We start from the raw sequence: 22,526 nt of genomic DNA on the forward strand, positions 1-22,526 counted from the left end.
AGCCGTACCAAATCACTACATAAATAAATAGTGGTACATGGCACCAATCTTTGAATGGAATATAAAGCAAATATGGTGCAATAGGTATAACTGTAAAAGCAAGGCGTACAGCTCGCCACCTATTACTCTAACTATATTTCACTTTCACCAAAACTATTCTCTCCAACTCTCAACTCTACTTCCCCCTCTAATTTCACCCCCACTGTCTGTCCCTCTCTTGTAATGTAATGTAATGTAATGTATAACTGTGGCTGAAACATGGACTGCAGGCTGTGTTAGAGCGAAGAGGTCAGCAGGTGAAGCCTGTATGGCTGTAGTATTGATTTGCAAGCCGTGAGAACAGTATATTCCAACCGGTAGTGTCATGTATGGCAATAATAATAATGAAAAAAAAAGAGCTTACATGAAAACCTAAATATTTAATCTTTCAATCCATACATTGCTAAACTAAAGAAATTATTTTAATTTCCCATTGATGCCCCTTGCGTTAGCCTCCTTAGCTCAGTGGTAGAGCACTGGTCTCGTAAACCAGGGGTCGTGAGTTCAAACCTCACAGGGGGCAATCTTTATGATGCACTTGAATACCGACACCAGTGCAACAAAACACTTTTGCTTACATATTCGTTTTTCTGTGACGAATGCTATACATAAAAATAAAACAATAAGTTCCTTAAATGGATAAAAATACTTATGACCCCGGAGTGACTCGAACACCCAGCCTTCTGATCTGGAGTCAGACGCGCTACCATTGCGCCACGAGGCCACGATGTCAATTTGCGAAACTTAGCGTTTAACAAATATAAAGATGAAACTTACAGTATTGCAAAGCACCTCTCCAATTAAGAAAGTAGAATAAACTTGATAGTGCGTCGTACATTTCCAGAATAATACAAATATATGCAAGTCCAGCATACGTTCACCATATGCCAGGTACCATGAGGCAAATTAATTCTTGATTTTCTTGTTAAGTGCATTAAAATGCGGATGCAGAAAGCCATTTACATACACCAGTTAATGACCTCGGACCCCTGCCGATCCCACATTTACATGCAGACCAACCAGCTGGTATCATTCTGATCGAGGAGTGAAGTAGTTCGTTCATCATAACCCTTAGAAGATTTGTGCTCTATATAATCGGCCTTTTTTTTATGTGTATATATATATATGAACAACTTGGAATACCAGCCTGCTTTAGTTTTCATCAAAAAAGTTGTAATGAGCATGTGCACATTTTCAGGGAGCAAAAACCTCTCTACTCAGGTCCCACCGAGACTCGAACTCGGATTGCTGGATTCAGAGTCCAGAGTGCTAACCATTACACCATGGGACCACTGCGTCATAAGTTTCCTCTGTAATTAACTAAGCACTACAAAGGAAAGCAGTTTAGTGCATCCAGCCAAATTAAGATATACGAAAGTTAGTTCGAATTATCTGTACTTGATTCCGGAATTAGCAAACATATCGCCAGCTTCATATTACAGCTCAATATTTCACTACTTTTATACATTTTCATCAGGTGCCACTAACCAATCCAATCCAATTATAGACAAACTAGGAACTATGCAACAATATTTACTGTGTAACGTTAAATATCGATCTTCAAATCAATATGATAAGGAAATGATAGAATTACTACCACCAATCAGTCTCTTCGGTCTCTCAACGACGAGCACGTACAGTGCAGTGAATATATGTCGAACACCCAGTAACGTAACAAAAACGCTGCAAGATATTACTGGCCTTTGATGAATTATTAATTCTATATGACACCCCACCGCGTGAATCAGCTTTACCCAAGTTCACTACTCAAGGGTTATCGACCGAAATTTCTCATTCCGTATCTTTTTTCATCCCATGAATCTAGTGATGGCAGTGCAAAACGAGGTCCCACCGAGATTCGAACTCGGATCGCTGGATTCAAAGTCCAGAGTGCTAACCATTACACCATGGGACCACTGCTCACACCACTTAGCCAACAATGGAAATCTTTTCTCACCTTATATTGGTTTTACTGTTCACGATGAAACCAAATAGATTTCACCATACCTTAATAGAAAATCCAAGAGATAACTGCCTTAATTGATTTTCTGACGCAACTTCTTTCCATGGCAAGAAAAATTTCTGCTACATGCGCGGGGCCAAACTTTAACTTATGATTTTCATGGTAAGCGTTGCACCTATGAAAAAAAAAAAAAAAAAAAAATTACTCAAAGTATTAAGTAAGGCGGAAGATAACCGCTCAACTTTATCGACGGCGACTCAGCAGTTCCCTGCTGGCGCTAAGCGACCTTTGCGTCAAAGCTCAGATTGCAATGGGATATACTGTACACCAAGCTTTGAATCAACAGGCAATATTCAAGAACAGACAGCATCTCGCCTATGAAAGAGCGATTTAATAAAACTACATTGATCTTAAAATTAAAGGAATAGCAAGCATCTTACTTTTGTTTCCCATCTGTTTGATAAACTAAATAAAGAAAATGCAAATAACGATTTGTCCATATTGAAGCGGATACTACGACATTCAGTTTATCAACTGGACTGTTAAGAATAATAATTTTTCTTGGAACTTATCAGACTCTACGTGATATTTAATGCACACGCATTGTATTAATATAATAAATAAGAAAAACATCAGATTCCGAATCGCCAACGAACAGGACGTTCAAAGTCCATTAAGTCCAATACCTTTTAACACACAGTCTCTCTCTATTAAAATAAATAAATGAATAAATAAATAATATCTAAGAATTGCTCTAAATGATAACGTTAACCAGTATGAAGATTTAGAGAAAAAAAAAATATACACAACAAAGGTTTAGAAAATCCTATAGGAAGGTTCGAACACCCACCCGAATTGTCATGTGCTCGCTCCGATCACACCGATTAGTTTTGTGGCAGGAAATTAAGAATGAGACAATTACTTTGGGCCAAGGTCTGACAACATACGTACGAAAGTGTTTGCGACCAAAAATGTGGAACGCTTCACGATTTTGCGTGTCATCCTTGCGCAGGGGCCATGCTAATCTTCTCTGTATCGTTCCAATTTTAGTATATGTACCGCCGAAGCAAGTACACTAGTTTCACGCCAAAATAAGGTTAAATCCTTATTTATTTATTTATTTATTTATTTTTTGCTAACATCCTGTTAATTTAAAGATTCAAATAGTTTATAGAGAAAGTGAATGAAGAGAAAAAGAGCCCTCCGCGGCCTCGCTGCACAAGACTTTCTTCTTTCTCTCACCCCTGTTCTGTCCACCTCTCTAACGCAAGAGTTAACCAGTATTCTCAATCATTCATCCCTTTCTCTGGTAAACTCTGGAACTCCCTGCTTGCTTCTGTATTTCCACCTTCCTATGACTTGAATTCGTTCAAGTTTCAAGACACTTATTCATCAATTTTTGACCACTGCTTTGACTCTTTTATGGGACTGGCATTTCAGTGGGCATTTTTTTTATTAGATTTTTGTTGCCCTTGGCCAGCGTCCTTCCTACATAAAAAAAAACACACACACACACACACACACACACACACACAACGCAGGATTCGAACGTTTACCGACGCCACCACTCGTGCTGCAACGCGGGAGGCACTCCCGCTCGTCATTTATCATAATTTTTTTCATGTATTAACATGCTTTAGCCGCTTGGAAAGTTTCACTGTTACAAAAGAGGAAACTTTGCGACCAAAAATGTGGAACGCTTCACGATTTTGCGTGTCATCCTTGCGCAGGGGCCATGCTAATCTTCTCTGTATCGTTCCAATTTTAGTATATGTACCGCCGAAGCAAGTACAACTATTGTGACATTTTTAAAAACCAAAATCTTATCACGAGTCGCGCAGGCTGCTATATTTCTCCACTTATCTGTATTTTGGGTCGCTTGACTTAACATGCACATACGTACTCTAGCTCCAATGAGAACTGGGAGGCTGAAGTTCAGAGTTGAGGCAAACAAGGCTTGGGATTAAAAGTTTTCAGCAAGCACCAGAAAATGCTTGGCGAGGACGAGCAATTCTTATGAAAATGACCAAGACAGTTCTAACTCTTCCAAGCATGTCCAGAAGCAAGAACGACAGGGCAGGCATCAGAGAGAGAGAGAGAGAGAGAGAGAGAGAGAGAGAGAGAGAGAGAGAGAGAGAGAGAGAGAGAGAGAGAGAGAGAGAGAGAGAGCCAACGGGATACAATAATTATTATTCAGCTTAGTAGCTTATGGTGGTCTTTTATTTCTGTTACTTCATTTGAACACTATTGAACATTATACTGTCATTCCACCTCTAAGCTTAAGAACAATCATTTAGTGGTTCACAACTCCTCTCAGGTCATGGACTGCCAAATCAATAAAATAAATAAATAAATAAATAAATAAATAAAAATGTGGCTCAATCAAGTTTTGTGTAAGGATAAATGAAGTAATAAAGGGTACGAGAAAGATTTAGGAGTTATAGTTAACTATGAACTCCGTCTAGGGAAACAATGCATAGAAGCCAGAAAAAGGGCAAATAGGGTACTAGGATTCATTTTTAGGAATGTTAAAAGTAGAAGGCCGGAAGTAGTATTAAAGTTATACTTGGCGCTGGTCAGACCTCATCTAGACTAGGCTGTGCAGTTCTGGTCCCCATATTACAGGAAAGATATAGGTCTATTAGAATCAGTACAGAGGAGAATGACTAAAAGGATACAGGGGATGAGGAGTATTCCTTACGAGGCGAGGTTGAAGCTGTTAAATTTACATTCTTTAGAGAGACGTAGGTTAAGAGGGGACCTGATAGAAGTCTTTAAGTGGTATAAGGGTTATAACAAGGGGGATGTAGGCAACATTCTTAGGATCAGCAACCAGGGTAGAACAAGAAATAACGGGTACAAGCTTGAAAAATTTAGGTTTAGGAAGGAGATGGGAAAAAAATGGTTCTCAAATGAGTGGAACGGACTCAGTAATCATGTTGTTAGTGCTAGGACACTAGAGAGCTTTAAGAGAAGATTAGACAAGTTTATGGATGGGGATAATAGATGGAAATAGGTAGGTATATTTCATACAGGGACTGCCACGTGTAAGCCTGGTCGCTTCTTGCAGCTTCCCTTATTTCTTATGTTCTTAAGTTCTTATATGTTGTAAACAAATTTGCATAATACAGCACACAACATAAGTGATTTGAAATATTTAACCACATTTTTTCCCTTTTTAATAAATCTAACAATAGAACAAACGAAAAATCGAATTACACAACCATACCTGTAAAAGAGGGGAAATATGCAATTAATCAACTCGACAGTTCAGTGGCTACTACTGGCCACAGGCCTGGAGGTCCATAGCACTTTGCATGTAGCCGCGCAAAAGCTGAGAAATTAACAGGATAGCGCGTCAATTTGACGGGTATAGTACAAGTACTTAGGTCCTGGTCAGTGGTCACGTATCGAGGAATGAATCTTGAACATTCATTAGAGATTAGACTTGGAAATGGCTCGAAGTATTACTAAACAGCTACAGCTTGATTGCCAGTAATACAACGAATAGCCTATTACTTATTTACTTGTTCATTTCAGGTTTATCAGCAAATACAGAGGACGTCTTGTGGACCATTCAACGAAGTTGAGAACCACTACATTGGGATAATCAGCTTGTGAGGACACCACCACCTGTCTGCTGGGATTCTGTGCCGGTGATCTCTCATCTACGTTCATCAACAAGTACGTCCACATCCCCAGCATTCTTTTAGTCTTAGTCACAACTATACAGTGCTGGAGGTCGTCATATATTAACACACCCAAGACACGAAATGATTACGTGCTTCAAAGCTAGCCCTTCACTGCGTTTTCACAACCTGGCCACACCAGGACCCTGCCTCCGGCTCAGAAACTAAAAGAACACCTCTAACTGGATGTTTACGGGTCACACTTCCCCCCCTCCCTGTAGCAGCAGATTCAGGAAAATATCTACTGTAACACCTGCACTACTACTGTCGCCATAATATCAAAATTACCTGATAATAAGACGATGTTTACTCCCATCTCCACCTCCCAGCTGAAAGGCTAATATGGCGCTTCCTCTTGGCCGAGTTCGTGGGGACGGCTGCGAAGCTTCATCGCAGCTATTCAAGGCTCATACGCTAGCCAGTTCCTTTACTAGATATCATTATTATTATTATTAATATATATTTTTTTTTTTTCGAAAATGCACAGATTGCGTTTCTACAATAATCTCTTAGAACCACACGCTATTACAGTGGTGATGTGTTGCAGAAATCACTGAATAACAGTTGATAAGACGATATGGTATAAATTTGAAGTAATTTAATCTCTTTCTATTGTTTTGATTTATATATCAACTATGAGTATCTAAGATACTAGATATTTGTCTAAAATGTATAATGTAGAAATCTGTATAAACCATAAGATAATATGTACAGAATTATGATGTGTATACAGGAAGTGGAATAATGTTTCCGCTCTCCACTGGGTCGTGTTCCCCTACCAGCGCCGAGGAAGCGAGTGGGATGGCCCTACAGCTCCAACTGGCTTCTAACAGCACAGTGAAAATTTTCTCTCTCTCTCTCTCTCTCTCTCTCTCTCTCTCTCTCTCTCTCTCATACGAAGGTTAATGGAAGCAAACTGTGACTGAGTGAACAGGGTGAACCAGCAAAGGTAATTAAAAGACAAGGATAATCATGTTTTAGATCGGTCGTGCGTTAGTAGGGACACTGAAAATTATATGGAGAATAATTTGTTTTATTCTGTAAATGAAATATGAGCATGTGAGCAAAAGTATAGACAAAAGAAAGCTTGACGTTTTGAGATTTCTTAGGAAACAATGACACTTCAGACTAACTTGCTTAAACACTACGAAATTAGAACACCTACACTGCATACTTGAACAACAGAGGTGAAGCAACACTCCACCGCAGCGCTGACAATACATGACCCATATTTCGAAACACTTCCGTCATACAGACCATTTTCAAAGCCCACAGAGAATGTTAGTCAGGTTTTCATGGGTATTTTCTCATAGCTATTGCAGAGTTTTTAATTTTATATATATATTTTTGAACTGTCACTAGAATCATGAAAACATCCTTGAAAACCCTGCATACTAACTTTCACTCAGGCCAGTTAAAAGCAGTCGAGAAGAGACATCGAGACCTATGAGAATGCAGGACTGTACTGAACTTGGTAACACTGTGTAGCGTCAGGAACAATAATACCATCACATGAGATGGCATTTTTACGGAAAGGAAAAATGAAATGTGTGTAAACGTAACTAATGAAACTAAATTGGCCAACTCTCTCGGTTCTCCTTCTGGTTCTTTCTGGGAGCGGCGTTGTGAGCAGGCATTTTATATTTAATATTAATTTTTTGTGCCCTTGGCCGGTCTCCCTGACACGTAATAAAAAGTATATACACTTAGCATTTTGTTAAAGTACTTATAATGATAACCGTGCAAACTTAAAAATACTAAATGTCTTACAAGAAAATTACATTATATACAACACAAAGTCACACAAATATATTAATGTTAACTCGGGGAGACAACAGACTGTTTAATTCTATCTTAGGCCATGAACACCAAACACAGCAGAATACCTTTGAACACAGTCTCTATGACACTGCATCACTTAACACACATCCACTCAAACATTAATTTTGTGTTCATCCATATACAAACATCGGTGCTCTCATTCATGTACTTATTATCGTCGTATTTCTTTAAAGTATAAGCAGTTAGGTTTATATTTGCTTTCTAGTGTAGTGTTCTGAGTAGTAAACTCGTGATATTTGTCGACCATCATACTCGTATTGTCCACTGTTCGCCATCACACACTGCTGGCGATCAATTCTTAGACTAATGTAACCAGGTACGTGTTACTGTAGATGGTTTTAGTACGTCCAACCAACCATCAATCAATCCATCCATTCATGCCGTATTCAGCCACACTATCTAGGCACGCCATACACAGGGAAAAAACAAGGTTCTGAGATTCACGTCTACGTCCTTCGTTGGTTCATTACACCCCTGCCACGGCTGGTGCTTAGCCAGGCGAGGGGCGTAAAGAGTGTGATTACCTCACCATGTAGATCCGATTTTGATTCCTGCAAAAATGGCAGAGGAAGGAAGTTTCCAATCCCCTGAAAAAAAGAAGAGCTACAAACAATTTTCTGTGCACCACTCGTAGATTCACGTACAACTTATCATTACATTTTCTATGACTCTGCCACAATGGCTGATTTATGTTGGAATCTGCTTCAAGTCTCCCTTCGTCTTGACCCAGGAGACCACATCTGGTCTTACTTCGCCTGATGCAGCTTTCGTCCTAAAATAGCACAGAGGCGCAGTAAGAAAAAAAAAAAAAAAATTGCATCCTATCATCACTAATTAGGATATGTCAAGTGTTCTCCAAGGTGTAAAAAAAAAAAAAAAAGCCAATAAACTTAACCCACTCAGCAGCTGTCACAGCAAACGCTTTCGAAGGAATTTCCCTTTCTCTTTGCTTTCGAGGAACGCTGCATGACACCTGGGGCGAGGATCACTGCGAGTGGAGCAGCGAGGCACCCACGCACAGGCCGTTCCTGCTAACTAATACTTTCGATAAACCTAATACCAATAGTGGCACTGGCTAAACTGCTTTACACATGAACACTTCTTATTGGGAACAGTGGCACACCACAATGAGCTAATATCTAATACGTGCATGAAATACTCGCAGGTCAACTCCATGTCACTTCCAGCTTAACACAGGAAGGCTATAGACCTCGGCGGCAACATGCCATCAGATAAAACTTGGTCCTTCCCTAATGAGTCAATACATCGTGCGTTCACATTCAATGCGGAACTAAATGCATACTTAAGATGACACATACCACTGAAGACAATGAGCTAATAATATAAATCATGTTTTGTAGGCTTATGATTCAAGGAGCAATTATTCTTTGCGGCGTCAGCACAACAAGCACGCTGCTTTACCAACCACACCCTCAGGACTCAGTCAGCACGCATCACCTCCATCACAGAGGCACCTTCCTCTCTCAGCACTGGAGGCACGAACGCACGTAATCCCGCGGCCGCTCATCCAGCACACTCTCGGAGCCCTTGGTGTGGACTCGGATGCACCGCACCCGCGTCCTGTCCATGAGGGAGTACCGGCTGCCCACCACGCCAGATACCCGCAACTTCTTCCTGTGGCCACGGCGCGCCACCTCCAGCGTCACCCTGCGGAAGGAAAGTGTCAGGAAGCGCTTACCAAGTTTTAAATCTAGATCAGTATTTTGAAATGCTCTCTTCCCTCATCAGGAGAATTTCCGAGAGCCGTTGGCTCCTAAGGGTATTTTTCCTGTTGATGAGGCAGAATCCTTATAATACCTTCACTAGAAAGCAAACATATCAGGCTATATCAAACAAGATATTAGAGTAACAATTAGAGTAACGGAATGCCAGTTTAGGAATGCCATAAGGACAGATAACTACATGGAGATATGTATAGGAAATTTTCGCTAAGGAATAGTCAGGGAATTGAGAAAATGAATAAAAGTTGAGGAGATTTCAGTCTTGCAGCGCAAGCGTTGAGCTTGAAGATAATGATCATGAGGACGAAACTATAAGGAGAGACAAACAGGAAGTTTTTGCGTAGGAATAGACAGGGAGTAGAGAAAAACGAGTAAACATAAGGCCTTTAGCCTTGCATCGTAATCGTAGAGCTTGAAGATACTGTAGACGAAATATGACTGGTGTGTTGCGTTACATGTCTGGTGTGTGAAAAAAAAGAAATATTTTACAAATTTTGAAAGAAAAAAGAAGAAAAGAAGATTAGGGAACAATAAGGAAGAGAAGCATCAGGGAAATGCTGTTGCATAAAGGTATCTTCCCGACAACACTCACTTTTCGGGAGTCTCAGAGGCGGTTCCAGTGGCGGCGCGGGTCTGGAGAGTGCTTGGCCTGCTGGATGCCAGGCGGCGCACCCTCTTGGAGATGAACTGGCCTGTGGGGAGGAGAGTGTTTGGGTGATTGATTGATTAATACACAGGTAGATAGAAAGACAGATAAATATATAGATAAATAGACAAATAAGGATATATTGGTTGATGGACTAAATGACTGATTTTTTAATTGACTGATTAGTTGATTGACTGACTGACTGGCTGGCTGACTGACTGCCTGACTGACTGACTGGTTGATTGGCTGACTGAATAATTGATTTTTTTTTATGTAGGAGGCGTACTGGCCAAGGAGGATAAAAATCCAATAAAAAAAGGCCAGTCCTAGAAAAGGGTCCAAAGCGGTAGTCAAAAACTGAAGGATAAGTGTCTTGAAACCTCCCTCTTGAAAAAATTCAAATCATAGGAAGGTGGAAATACAGAAGCAGGCAGGGAGTTCCAGAGTTACCAGAGTAAAGGATGAATGATTGAGAATACTGGTTAACTCTTGCATTAGAAAGGTGGACAGAATAATGGTGAGAGAAAGAAGAAAGTCTTGTGTAGCGAGGCTGCGGGAGAAGGGGAGACATGCAGTTAGCAAGATCAGAAGAGCAGTTAGTATGAAAATAGCGATAGAAGATAGGAGGAGATGCAACACTGCGGCGATGAGAGACTGAAGCAGTTAGTTAGAGAAGAGGAGTTGATGAGACGAAAAGCTTTTGATTCCATCCTGTCTAAAAGAACGGTATGAGTGGAACCCCCCAGACATGTGAAGCATACTCCATACATGGGTGGATAAGGCCCTTGAACAGAGATAGGAGTTGAGGTGGTGAGAAAAACTGGCGGAGACGTCTCAGAACACCTAACTTCATAGAAATTATTTTAGCAAGAGATAAGGTGTGAAGTTTTCAGTTCAGATTATAAGAAAAGGACAGACCAAGGATATTCAGTGTAGAAGAGGGTGATAGTTGAGTGTCGATGGAAAAGAGGGGATAGTTGTCTGGAAGGTTATGTCGAGTTGATAGATGGAGGAATTGAGTTTTTGAGGCATTGAACAATGACAAGTTTGTTCTGCCTGAATAAATAAATTTTAGAGAGATCAGAAGTCAGGCATTCAATGGCTTCCCTGCGTGAGATGTTTATCTCTTGAAGGGTCAGACGTCTATGAAAAGACGTAGAAAAGTGCAGGGTGGTATCATCAGCGTAGGAGTGAATAGGACAAGAAGTTTGGTTTAGAAGGTCATTGATGAATAACAGGAAGAGAGTGGGTGACAGGAGAAAACCCTGAGGAACACCACTGTTAATAGATTTAGGAGAACAGTGACCGTCTACCACAGCAACAATAGAACGGTCAGAAAGAAAACTTGAGATGATGTCACAGAGAGAAGGATGGAAGCCGTAGGAGAATGGTATAAAAAATCAAGGCTTTGTGCCAGACTCTATCAAAAGTTTTTGCTATGTTTCACGAAAATCCCTAAAAGAGCATGACCAAGACTCAGTAAGGAAAGCCAGAAGATCACCAGTAGAGCGGCCTTGACGGAACCCATACTGGCGATCAGATAGAAGGTTGTGAAGTGATAGATGTTTAAGAATCTTCCTGTTGAGGATAGATTAAAAACTTTAGATAGGCAGGAAATTAAAGCAATAGGACGGTAGTTTGAGGGATTTTTGGGATAGTTTGAGGGACCCTTTTAAGGAACAGGCTTAATGTAGGCAAACTTACAGCAAGAAAGAAAGACAGATGTTGACAGAGTTGAAAGAGTTTAACTAGGCAATGTGCAAGCACGGGGGCGTAGTTTCGGAGAACAATAGGAGCGACCCCATCATGTCCATAAGCCTTCCGAGGGTTTAGGCCAGCGAAGGCAAGGAAAACATCATTGCGAAGAATTTTAATAGGTAGCATGAAGTAGTCAGAGTGTGGAGGAAAGGGAGGAACAATCCAAGGTAGAGTTTTTAGAAAAAGGTTTGAGCAAAGAGTTCAGGTTTAGAGATAGATGTGATAGCAGTGGTACCATCTGATTTTTTTTTTTTTATGTAGGAAGGACACTGGCCAAGGGCAACAAAAATCTAATAAAAAAAATGCCCACTGAAATGCCAGTCCCATAAAAGGGTCAAAGCAGTGGTCAAAAATTGATGAATAAGTCTCTTGAAACCTCCCTCTTGAAGGAATTCAAGTCATAGGAAGGTGGAAATACAGAAGCAGGCAGGAAGTTCCAGAGTTTACCAGAAAAAGGGATGAATGATTGAGAATACTGGTTAACTCTTGCGTTAGAGAGGTGGACAGAATAGGGATGAGAGAAAGAAGAAAGTCTTGTGCAGCGAGGCCGCGGAAGGAGGGGAGGCATTCAGTTAGCAAGATCAGAAGAGCAGTTAGCATGAAAATAGCGGTAGAAGACAGCTAGATATGCAACATTGCGGCGGTGAGAGAGAGACTGAAGACAATCAGTTAGAGGAGAGGAGTTGATGAGACGAAAAGCTTTTGATTCCACCCTGTCTAGAAGAGCAGTATGAGTGGAACCCCCCCAGACATGTGAAGCATACTTCATACATGGACGGATAAGGCCCTTGTACAGAGTTAGCAGCTGGGGGATTGAGAAAAACTGGCGAAGACGTCTCAGAACACCTAACTTCATAGAAGCTGTTTTAGCTAGAGATGAGATGTGAAGTTTCCAGTTCAGATTATAAGTAAAGGACAGACCGAGGATGTTCAGTGTAGAAGAGGGGGACAGTTGAGTGTCACTGAAGAAGAGGGGATAGTTGTCTGGAAGGTTGTGTCGAGTTGATAGATGGAGGAATTGAGTTTTTGAGGCATTGAACAATACCAAGTTTGCTCTGCCCCAATCAGAAATTTTAGAAAGATCAGAAGTCAAGCGTTCTGTGGCTTCCCTGCGTGATATGTTTACCTCCTGAAGGGTTGGACGTCTATGAAAAGACGTGGAAAAGTGCAGGGTGGTATCATCAGCGTAGGAGTGGATAGGACAAGAAGTTTGGTTTAGAAGATCATTAATGAATAATAAGAAGAGAGTGGGTGACAGGACAGAACACTGAGGAACATCACTGTTAATAGATTTAGGAGAAGAACAGTGACTGTCTACCACAGCAGCAATAGAACGGTCAGAAAAGAAACTTGAGATGAAGTTACAGAGAGAAGGATAGAAACCGTAGGAGGGTAGTTTGGAAATCAAAGCTTTGTGCCAGACTCTATCAAAAGCTTTTGATATGTCCAAGGCAACAGCAAAAGTTTCACCAAAATCTCTAAAAGAGGATGATCAAAACTCAGTAAGGAAAGCCAGAAGATCACCAGTAGAGCGGCCTTGACGGAACCCATACTGGCGATCAGATAGAAGGTTGTGAAGTGATAGATGTTTAAGAATCTTCCTGTTGAGGATAGATTCAAAAACTTTAGATAAGCAGGAAATTAAAGCAATAGGACGGTAGTTTGAGGGATTAGAACGGTCACCCTTTTTAGGAACAGGTTGAATGTAGGCAAACTTCCAGCAAGAAGGAGAGGTAGATGTTGACAGACAGAGCTGAAAGAGTTTGACTAGGCAAGGTGCAAGCACGGAGGCACAGTTTTGGAGAACAATAGGAGGGACCCCATCAGGGCCATAAGCCTTCCGAGGGTTTAGGCCAGCGAGGGCATGGAAAACATCATTGCGAAGAATTTTAATGCGTGGCATGAAGTAGTCAGAGGGTGGAGGAGAGGGAGGAACAAGCCCAGAATCGTCCAAGGTAGAGTCTTTAGCAAAGGTTTGAGCAAAGAGTTCAGCTTTAGAAATAGATGTGATAGCAGTGGTGCCATCTGGTTGAAATAGAGGAGGGAAAGAAGAAGAAGCAAAGTTATTGGAGATATTTTTGGCTAGATGCCAGAAATCACGAGGGGAGTTAGATCTTGAAAGGTTTTGACATTTTCTGTTAATGAAGGAGTTTTTTGGCTAGTTGGAGAACAGACTTGGCATGGTTCCGGCCAGAAATATAAAGTGCATGAGATTCTGGTGATGGAAGGCTTAAGTACCTTTTGTGGGCCACCTCTCTACCATGTATAGCACGAGAACAAGCTGTGTTAAACAAAGGTTTAAAAGGTTTAGGACGAGAAAAAGAGTGAGGAATGTATGCCTCCATGCCAAACACTATCACCTCTGTTATGCGCTCAGCACACAAAGATGGGTCTCTGACACGGAAGCAGTAGTCATTCCAAGGAAAATCAGCAAAATACCTCCTCAGGGCCCCCAACTAGCAGAGGCAAAACGCCAGAGGCACCTTTGCTTAGGGGGATCCTGAGAAGGGATTGGAGTGATAGGACAAGATAAAGATATGAGATTGTGATCGGAGGAGCCCAACGGAGAAGAAAGGGTGACAGCATAAGCAGAAGGATTAGAGGTCAGGAAAAGGTCAAGAATGTTGGGCGTATCTCCAAGACGGTCAGGAATACGAGTAGGGTGTTGCACCAATTCCTCTAGGTCATGGAGGATAGCAAAGTTGTAGGCTAGTTCACCAGGATGGTCAGTGAAGGGAGAGGAAAGCCAAAGCTGGTGGTGAACATTGAAGTCTCCAAGAATGGAGATCTCTGCAAAAGGGAAGAGGGTCAGAATGTGCTCCACTTTGGAAGTTAAGTAGTCAAAGAATTTCTTATAGTCAGATGAGTTAGGTGAGAGGTATACAGCACAGATAAATTTAGTATGAGAGTGACTCTGTAGTCGTAGCCAGATGGTGGAAAACTCGGAAGATTCAAGAGCGTGGGCACGAGAGCAGGTTAAGTCATTGCGCACATAAACGCAGCATCCAGCTTTGGATCGAAAATGAGGATAGAGAAAGTAGGAGGGAAATGAAAAGGGGCTACTGTCAGACACCTGAGTTTCAGTGAGGAAAAGAAGATGAGGTTTAGAAGAGGAGAGGTGGTGTTCTACAGATTGAAAATTAGATCTTAGACCGCGAAAGTTGCAGAAGTTAATGAAGAAAAAGTTGAGGGGGGTGTCAAGACATTTAGGGTCGTCGACAGAAAGGCAGTCCGACCTGGGGACATTTATGGTCCCCTCCCCAGATGGGGACTCCGAGGCTGGTGTAGGAGTCACCATGATGATTTTAAAATTTTTGAGTGAAAGGTGTGTGTGTAATTAGGTGCTTGTAGTTTTGTGTGGAGGAAGAGAGTTGTCTTTAGAGGGCAGGCTGTGACTGCCCCCTTGTGTTGTGAGACACAAAGGGAAACGTTCAGTGAGGTCACAGCTGGGTTTAATGATAAGTTCACAGCACCCCCTGAACAGTGCTTTAGACCTCACTGGCAGTAATTATCGTTTCGGCAGGTGAAATAAAGGAGGGAAAGAAGAAGCAAAGTTATTGGAGATGTTTTTGGCTAGGTGCCAGAAGTCACGAGGGGAGTTAGATCTTGAAAGATTTTGATACTTTCTATTTATGAAGGAGTTTTTAGCTAGTTGGGGAACAGACTTGGTATGGTTCTAGGCAGAAGTATAAAGATGAGATATAAAGATGAGGTATAAACTATGAGATTCTGGTGATGGAAGGCTGAAGTACCTCTTGTGGACTATGAAAGGCTCAAGTACCTTTTGTAGACTATCTCTATATCATGTATAGCACGATAACAGGCTGTGTTAAACCAAGGTTTGGAAGGTTTAGGTCGAGAAAAAGAGTGAGGAATGTACGCCTCCATGCCAGATACTATCACCTCTGTTATGCGCTTGGCACACAAAGACGGGTCTCTGTCACGGAAGCAGTAGTCGTTCCAAAGAAAACCAGCAAAATGCCTCCTCAGGTCCCCCCAACTAGCAGAGGCAAAACGCCAGAGGTACCTCCGCTTAGGGGGATACTGAGGAGGGACTGGAGCGATAGAACAAGACACAGATATGAGATTGTGATCGGTGCAACCCAACGGAGAAGAAAGGGTAACAACATAAGCAAAAGGATTAGAGATTAGAAAAAGGTCAAGAATGTTGGGCGTATCTCCAAGACGGTCAAGAATACGAGTTGGGTGTTGCACCAATTGCTCTAGGTCATAGAGGATAGGAAAGTTGAAAGTTAGCTCATCAGGATGGTCAGTGAAGGGAGAGGAAAGACAAAGCTGGTGGTGAACAATGAAGTCACCAAGAATGGAGATCTCCACAAAAGTGAAAAGAGTCAGAATATGCTCCACTTTGTAACTTAAGTAGTCAAAGAATTTCTTATAGTCAGAAGAGTTAGGTGAGAGGTATACAGCACAAACAAATTTAGTTCGAGAGCGACTCTGTAGTCGTAGCTAGATGGTGGAAAACTCGGAATTGACTGATTGATTGAATGATTGGTTGGATGACTGATTGATTGATTGACTGACTGACTCACTGACTGATTGATTGACTGGCTGATTGGCTGACTGATCGATTGACTGATTGATTGATTGGCTGATTGGCAGATTGACTGACTGATTTATTTATTTATTTATTTATTTATTGACTGATTGAGTGAATGAATGCAAGAGTTAACCAGTATTCTCAATCACTCATCCCTTTCTCTGCTAAACTCTGGAGCTCCCTGCTCGCTTCTGTATTTCGCCCTTGCTTTCAAGAGGGAGGTTTCAAGACATTAATTTTCTACTATTATTTGATTTTTCTATATGGAATCTATGGGAACTGACATTGAGTGGCTCTTTTTTATTCAAAATTTTTGTTGCCCTTGGCCAGTGGCCCTCTTACATAAAAAAAGAGCGATTGAGTGATCGATTAATTGATTTGACTGATGGATTAATTGATTGACTGGTTGATTGGTTGAGTGATTGGTTGATTGACTAACCAACTGATAGATTGGTTGACCGATTGTTTGATTTATTGACTGACTGTTTGATTGATTGACTGAATGACTGAGTAACTGAATGGCGAGTTTTAATGCTATGGTTGCTATAACTGCTAAGACAAAAAAAAAAAAAAAATGGAATACTGCAAGTTGAGAGTATAATTTTAATACACAACTGGTAGCAAAAGATGTGAGCGAATGGTTCAAACACTTTAGTACCTGTAGTTGTATTGTTGCTGAGTAAGTCAACTATGCATGTGAAGTAATAATACAACGACTGCTACATGTGGGCCTGTTAGCTTCTTGCAGCTTCCGTTATTTTCTTATATTTTTATGTTCCATAGTAGCCATAATCAAAAGGTTAAGGTTATTTCCTGATCCTGTCCTTCACTCACCTATCATTCCATGCATCATAGTGTCATTGGACCAAAAATTATGAAACACTTCTGCTTGCTCCTCCACTACTTTCAAGAGGTTCTAGTTGAAGTGATACGGTTTCTAAAGGACGCTTTCGCATTTCTAGTTACATATTAAGAAGATTTCTACATTATTAACCGGAGAAACACTCTTGAGAACCCGGCTAATCATCTCTGTGGCCTTATAAAACAGTCGCGGTGAGAGAGCAATGATTTTCTGAAGACGGATCATAGTGTTATCAACATGCGAAAGGTTAAAGTTTCCTCCTGATTTTGCGCTCCACTCACCCATCATTCCATGTGTCTGAGGGGAGAAGATTTCCTGATCCATGATGTAGAAGCCCAGGAACCTCTGGCCGCGTTTGTTCCTGGATCGCCTGATGGTGAAGTGAGCGAGGCCGTCCCCAATTGTGATGTCCAAGCTCCTCTTCTTGCTCAGCACTACCATCACGTTGCCATAACTGCGGGGAGGGGGTTGTGACATGTCACACACTTACTAGACCAAAGAAGGATGTATTATAATAATATTAGAGCAAAGAAGTGGAAACAAAATGTAGCAATACTAGACATTGGCCTTCCTCTCCCTTCACTGACAATCCTGGTGAACTAGCCTTCAACTTTGCTATCCTCCACGGCCTAGAGCAATTGGTGCAACACCCTACTCGTATTCATGACCGTCTTGGAGATGCACCCAATATTCTTGACCTTTTCGTAACCTCTAATCCTTCTGCTTATGCTGTCACCCTTCTCCCTTAGGCTCCTCCGATCACAATCTCATATCTGTATCTTATCCAATCGCTCCAGTCCCTCCTCAGGAGCCCCCAAAGCGGAGGTGCCTCTGGCATTTTGCCTCTGCTACTTGGGAGGACCTGAGGAGGTATTCTGCTGATTTTCCTTGGAATGACTGCTGCTTCCTTGTCAGAGACCCGTCTTTGTGTGCCGAGCTCATAACAGAGGTGATAGTGTCTGGCATGGAGGCGTACATTTCTCACTCTTTTTCTCGACCTAAACCTTCCAAACCTTGGTTTAATTAACACAGCCTTTTCTCGTGCTATACATGATAGAGAGGTGGCCTTCCATCACCAGAATCTCATGTGCTTTATATTTCTGCCCGGAACCATGCAAGTCTGTTCTCCAGTTAGACAAAAACTCCTTCATTTATAGAAATATCAAAATCTTTCAAGATCTAACTCCCCTCGTGACTTCTGGGATCTAGCCAAAAATATCTCCAATAACTTTACTTCTTCTTTCCCTCATTTATTTCCACCAGATGGCACCGCTGCTATCACATCTGTCTCTAAAGCTGAACTCTTTGCTCAGACCTTTGCTAAAATCTCTACCTTGGATGATTCTGGGCTTGTTCCTCCTCCTCCACCCTCTGACTACTTCATGCTACCTATTAAAATTCTTCCCAATGATGTTTTCCATGCCCTCGCTGGCCTAAACCCTCAGAAGACTTATGGACATGATGGGGTCCCTCCTATTGTTCTCCGAAACTGTGCCTCTGTGCTTGCACCTTGCCTAGTCAAACTCTTTCAACTCTGTCAACATCTACCTTTCCTTCTTGTTGGAAGTTTGCCTACATTCATATTGTTCCTAAAAAGGGTGACCGTTCTAATGATTCTGGGCTTGTTCCTCCTCCTCCACTCTCTGACTACTTCATGCTACCTATTAAAATTCTTCCCAATGATGTTTTCCATGCCCTCACTGGCCTAAACCCTCAGAAGACTTATGGACATGATGGAGTCCCTCCTATTGTTCTCCGAAACTGTGCCTCCGTGCTTGCACCTTGCCTAGTCAAAACTCTTTCAACTCTGTCAACATCTACCTTTCCTTCTTGTTGGAAGTTTGCCTACATTCATATTGTTCCTAAAAAGGGTGACCGTTCTAATCCCTCAGACTACCGTCCTATTGCTTTAATTTCCTGCCTATCTAAAGTTTCTGAATCTATCCTCAACAGGAAGATTCTTAAATTTCTATCACTTCACAACCTTCTATCAGGTTGCCAGTATGGGTTCTGTCAAGGTGATGGTGATCTGGCTTTCCTTAATGAGTCTCGTTCATCCTCTTTTAGATATTTTGGTGAAACTTTTGCTGTTTCACCAAAATATGTGAAACTTTTTGCCTTAGACATATCAAAAGGTTTTGATAGAGTCTGGCACAAAGCCTTGATTTCCAAATTACCCTCCTATGGCTTCTATCCTTCTCTCTGTGACTTCATCTCAAGTTTCATTTCTGACCCTTCTATTGCTGCTGTGGTAGAAGGTCACTGTTCTTTTCCTAAATCCTCAGGGTTCTGTTCTGTCAAATACTATCTTCTTATTATTCATCAATGACCCTATAAACCAAACTTCTTGTCCTATCCACTCCTAGGCTGATTTTCTAAAATTTCTGATTGAAGCAGAGGAAACTTGGTATTGTTCAATGCCTAAAAAACTCAGTTCCTCCATCTATCAACTCGACATAACCTTCCAGACAACTATCCCCTCTTTTTCATTGACACTCAACTGTCACAACACTGAACATTCTTGGTCTGTCCTTTTCTTATAATCTAAACTGGAAACTTCACACCTTATCTCTAGCTAAAACAGCTTCTATGAAATTAGGCATTCTGAGACATCTCCGCCAGTTTTTCTCACACCCCCAGCTGCTAACTCTGTATAAGGGCCTTATCCGTTTATGTATGGAGTATGCTTCACATGTCTAGGGGGGGGGGGGTACCACTCATACCGCTCTTCTAGACAGGGTGGAATCAAAAGTCTTTCGTCTCATCAACTCCTCTCCTCTAACTGACTGTCTTCAACCTCTCTCTCATCGCCGCAATGTTGCATCTCTAGCTGTCTTCTACCGCTATTTTTCATGCTAACTGCTCTTCTGATCTTGCTATCTGCATGCCTCCCCTCCTCCCGCGGTCTCGCTGCACAAGACTTTTTTCTTTTCTCACCGCTATTCTGTCCACCTCTCTCATGGAAGAGTTAACCAGTATTCTTAATCATTCATCCATTTCTCTGGTAAACTCTGGAACTCCCTGCCTGGTTCTGTAATTCTACCTTCCTATGACTTGAATTCCTTTAAGAGGGAGGTTTCAAGATAATTATTCTTCAATTTTTGATTACCGCTTTGGACCCTTTTCTAGGACTGGCATCTCAGTGAGCTTTTTTTATTTTTCTAATTGGATTTTTTGTTGCCCTTGGCCAGCGTCCCTCCTACATAAAAAAGGGCAATAAAAAAAAAAATAAAAACGTGTTAGCAGTACATGCCTGAAGAAACATGAAAATTAGCAAAGAAATATAGAAAGTAGCAATGGTAAAACAATGGTCACTGTCTGTAGGAGATTCTGACAAGGTGAAGCCACAAAAGACCTGACTGATCATCTATTTCCTGTGAAAACAGTCCTGAGAGAAGAACGAAAGCATTTAAAAATTCAGGTTAAAGACTCACATTCTGCCTATTCCTTCTTCCCAGCTTGAGTTCACGCTACAGTCATGCACTCTGTCGACCAAAAGGCTCAGTGGGGACACTCCTGGACTCCCCTGAACTGCATTAGACTTATTGAAGTTGGGGGAGAGGTACGCGTATTGTTCGCGAGGGCGAGGGTCTGGAGCAGTGACTTCGTTGTTCTGAAGAGCGTTAGGGGGAGTTCTTCCTCGCTGGTGTGATCTCTTCGTCGTCTTGCCTCTGTTGTACGTGTGGCGCTTGTACTTTCTTCCGTTCTGTTTGTAGAATGGCCACAGGGACTTGACCACAGTGTCCACCTGACAGGAAAAACGCAAGTGACGTTGAAATCCATACGTAATACTTTATTCTTCGTCTTGTATGTGAAAAAAAAAAAAAATGTGATTGATTGACTGACTGGATGATTCATTACTTTTGGTGTCAGAATTATAAGAATATAGCACCATTTAATAAAGGTGATTGATTGACTGACTGATTGAAAAAAGGATTATTTTGCTAGGTAAAAAATGGACAAAAAAAAAAAAAAAGATAAGTGAATAAAACATGGTAAAAAAAATAAGGTAACACTATACGAAGGAGAAAAAAAGAAAGAAAAGGTAAATAGATAAAAAATAAGTTCCTAAATTCGGGACGCACCTGGGGCGTGCCGTCGTCGCCAAGACAGTCCACGTGGAGCAACTCGGGCGTCACCGTCAGATTCACGGGACCCAGGCGCAGGAAGAGGCGGCTGAAGAACTTTAGATTGGGCCGCTGCCGTACTGACGCCACGTGCCCGTTGATGACAATTCCTGGAGAGAAGAGAGAAAGATTTAACAAATTCTATATTGATAACACATGGCTCCTAATGAATTTCAAAACTGCTATTTTATTTTAGAATCATCGTTTTCGCTCAAGTTAAGACTGCTGCTACTATTACTACTATTACTACTACTACTATTACTACTACTACTACTACTACTACTATTACTACTACTACCATGCCTCCTTGTAAGTTCCCGCATGCTCTTATGTCCTGCTACTACGATTCTTAATCCTACTTCTACCATTATTGTTCTACTATTACCATTATTGTTCTACTACTACCACTCTTTCTCCTACTTCAACGATTACAGAGAAGCAGGCCAGGTCGTGTCACTCACCTGACTGAGGGTCGTGTAGCAGGAGTACACTAACGCCAGCACGCCCCTCGTAGTTGAAGCAGAGCGGCAGGTCAAGTCCTGGGGTGTGCACCAGGAACTGAGGGTCCAGGTCCACTGTGGGGACAAGGCAAGGGGGAAGGGTTAAGGTAGCCTGGGGGATGAGCTGGGCTTCTCTTTTTGTATGACGTTACGTATGGGCTTGAAGCAGAATATTCATGCTTTTAAGTAAGTAACTGTTCTTTATGGGGAAAGAAATAACAATCGTATGTGTGTGTGTGTGTGTGTGTGTGTGTGTGTGTGTGTGTGTGTGTGTGTGTGTGTGTGTGGAAATGATGTTCCTCAAACAAACTTTCACTGCTGGATGACTTGTCAGAAATATTCATTCCCTTCACTATCTTACTTACTATTACGAGTATCAGTGACACACTTAAGTGGATTCACTGAGCAAGTCTGAGCTAATGCACATTCTCTCATCAGTGACCTGTAAGCAAACCACAAGCAAGTACTTCTACAGGTAGAAAGCAACACGCAACACAGCATGATTCAGGAGTTTACGCCACCGCCACCACACAAACAAGAAGAAAACATTGGGATCATATAAAACAACCCATTTTCTGAAGAACCTTGCCGTATAGTAAATCATAACATTTATTTAGAGACTTCTAAGAGTTACTGTTCCTTGCAGATTGTAAGTGGGAGGAAAAAAATAAATGATAAGCTAATCCTTGGACCGTATTCTTAAAGAAGCTAATAATTGGACCGTATTCTTAAACGTTTGGACATCTTATTTCGATAATTTGTCTCTAGTGGGTTACTGGAATTTTCAAAAATGTTTC

General features: G+C 41.5%; 1 protein-coding gene, 1 long non-coding RNA gene and 6 other non-coding genes across 8 annotated transcripts in view; 1 reads left to right on the forward strand and 7 right to left on the reverse strand.

Annotated features, from left to right (window-relative positions):
- LOC135113761 (uncharacterized) overlaps positions 1–6,459 on the reverse strand; it is an 11,528-nt gene extending 5,069 nt beyond the window's left edge. The window contains exon 1 of the long non-coding RNA XR_010274982.1: positions 5,980–6,459. This is a non-coding gene — a long non-coding RNA (uncharacterized LOC135113761). The remainder of the gene's footprint in view (positions 1–5,979) is intronic.
- Positions 491–562, forward strand: Trnat-cgu (transfer RNA threonine (anticodon CGU)). Its single transcript has one exon. It is a non-coding gene; the product is annotated as a tRNA-Thr (tRNA).
- On the reverse strand, positions 692–763 carry Trnaw-cca (transfer RNA tryptophan (anticodon CCA)). The gene has a single exon. It is a non-coding gene; the product is annotated as a tRNA-Trp (tRNA).
- Trnaq-cug (transfer RNA glutamine (anticodon CUG)) lies at positions 1,259–1,330 on the reverse strand. Its single transcript has one exon. It is a non-coding gene; the product is annotated as a tRNA-Gln (tRNA).
- Trnaq-uug (transfer RNA glutamine (anticodon UUG)) lies at positions 1,883–1,954 on the reverse strand. The gene has a single exon. It is a non-coding gene; the product is annotated as a tRNA-Gln (tRNA).
- Positions 2,970–3,076, reverse strand: LOC135113941 (U6 spliceosomal RNA). The gene has a single exon (XR_010275138.1). It is a non-coding gene; the product is annotated as a U6 spliceosomal RNA (small nuclear RNA).
- Positions 3,688–3,794, reverse strand: LOC135113943 (U6 spliceosomal RNA). Its single transcript, XR_010275139.1, has one exon. It is a non-coding gene; the product is annotated as a U6 spliceosomal RNA (small nuclear RNA).
- Positions 6,460–6,710: 251 nt separating the features above from the next.
- The window catches only part of LOC135113759 (inter-alpha-trypsin inhibitor heavy chain H3-like), a 31,962-nt gene continuing 16,146 nt past the window's right edge, over positions 6,711–22,526 (reverse strand). Inside the window, exons 11-16 of the mRNA XM_064029334.1 lie at positions 21,691–21,804; positions 21,188–21,339; positions 20,537–20,850; positions 17,384–17,556; positions 9,868–9,967; positions 6,711–9,201 (exon numbers count right to left, since the gene is read on the reverse strand). Coding sequence (XP_063885404.1) covers positions 9,018–9,201; positions 9,868–9,967; positions 17,384–17,556; positions 20,537–20,850; positions 21,188–21,339; positions 21,691–21,804 — 1,037 coding nt within the window. The 3' untranslated portion in view covers positions 6,711–9,017. The remainder of the gene's footprint in view (positions 9,202–9,867; positions 9,968–17,383; positions 17,557–20,536; positions 20,851–21,187; positions 21,340–21,690; positions 21,805–22,526) is intronic.

Source organism: Scylla paramamosain, chromosome 26 (assembly GCF_035594125.1).
Source record: "Scylla paramamosain isolate STU-SP2022 chromosome 26, ASM3559412v1, whole genome shotgun sequence".
NCBI classification, from domain to species: Eukaryota; Metazoa; Arthropoda; class Malacostraca; order Decapoda; family Portunidae; genus Scylla; species Scylla paramamosain.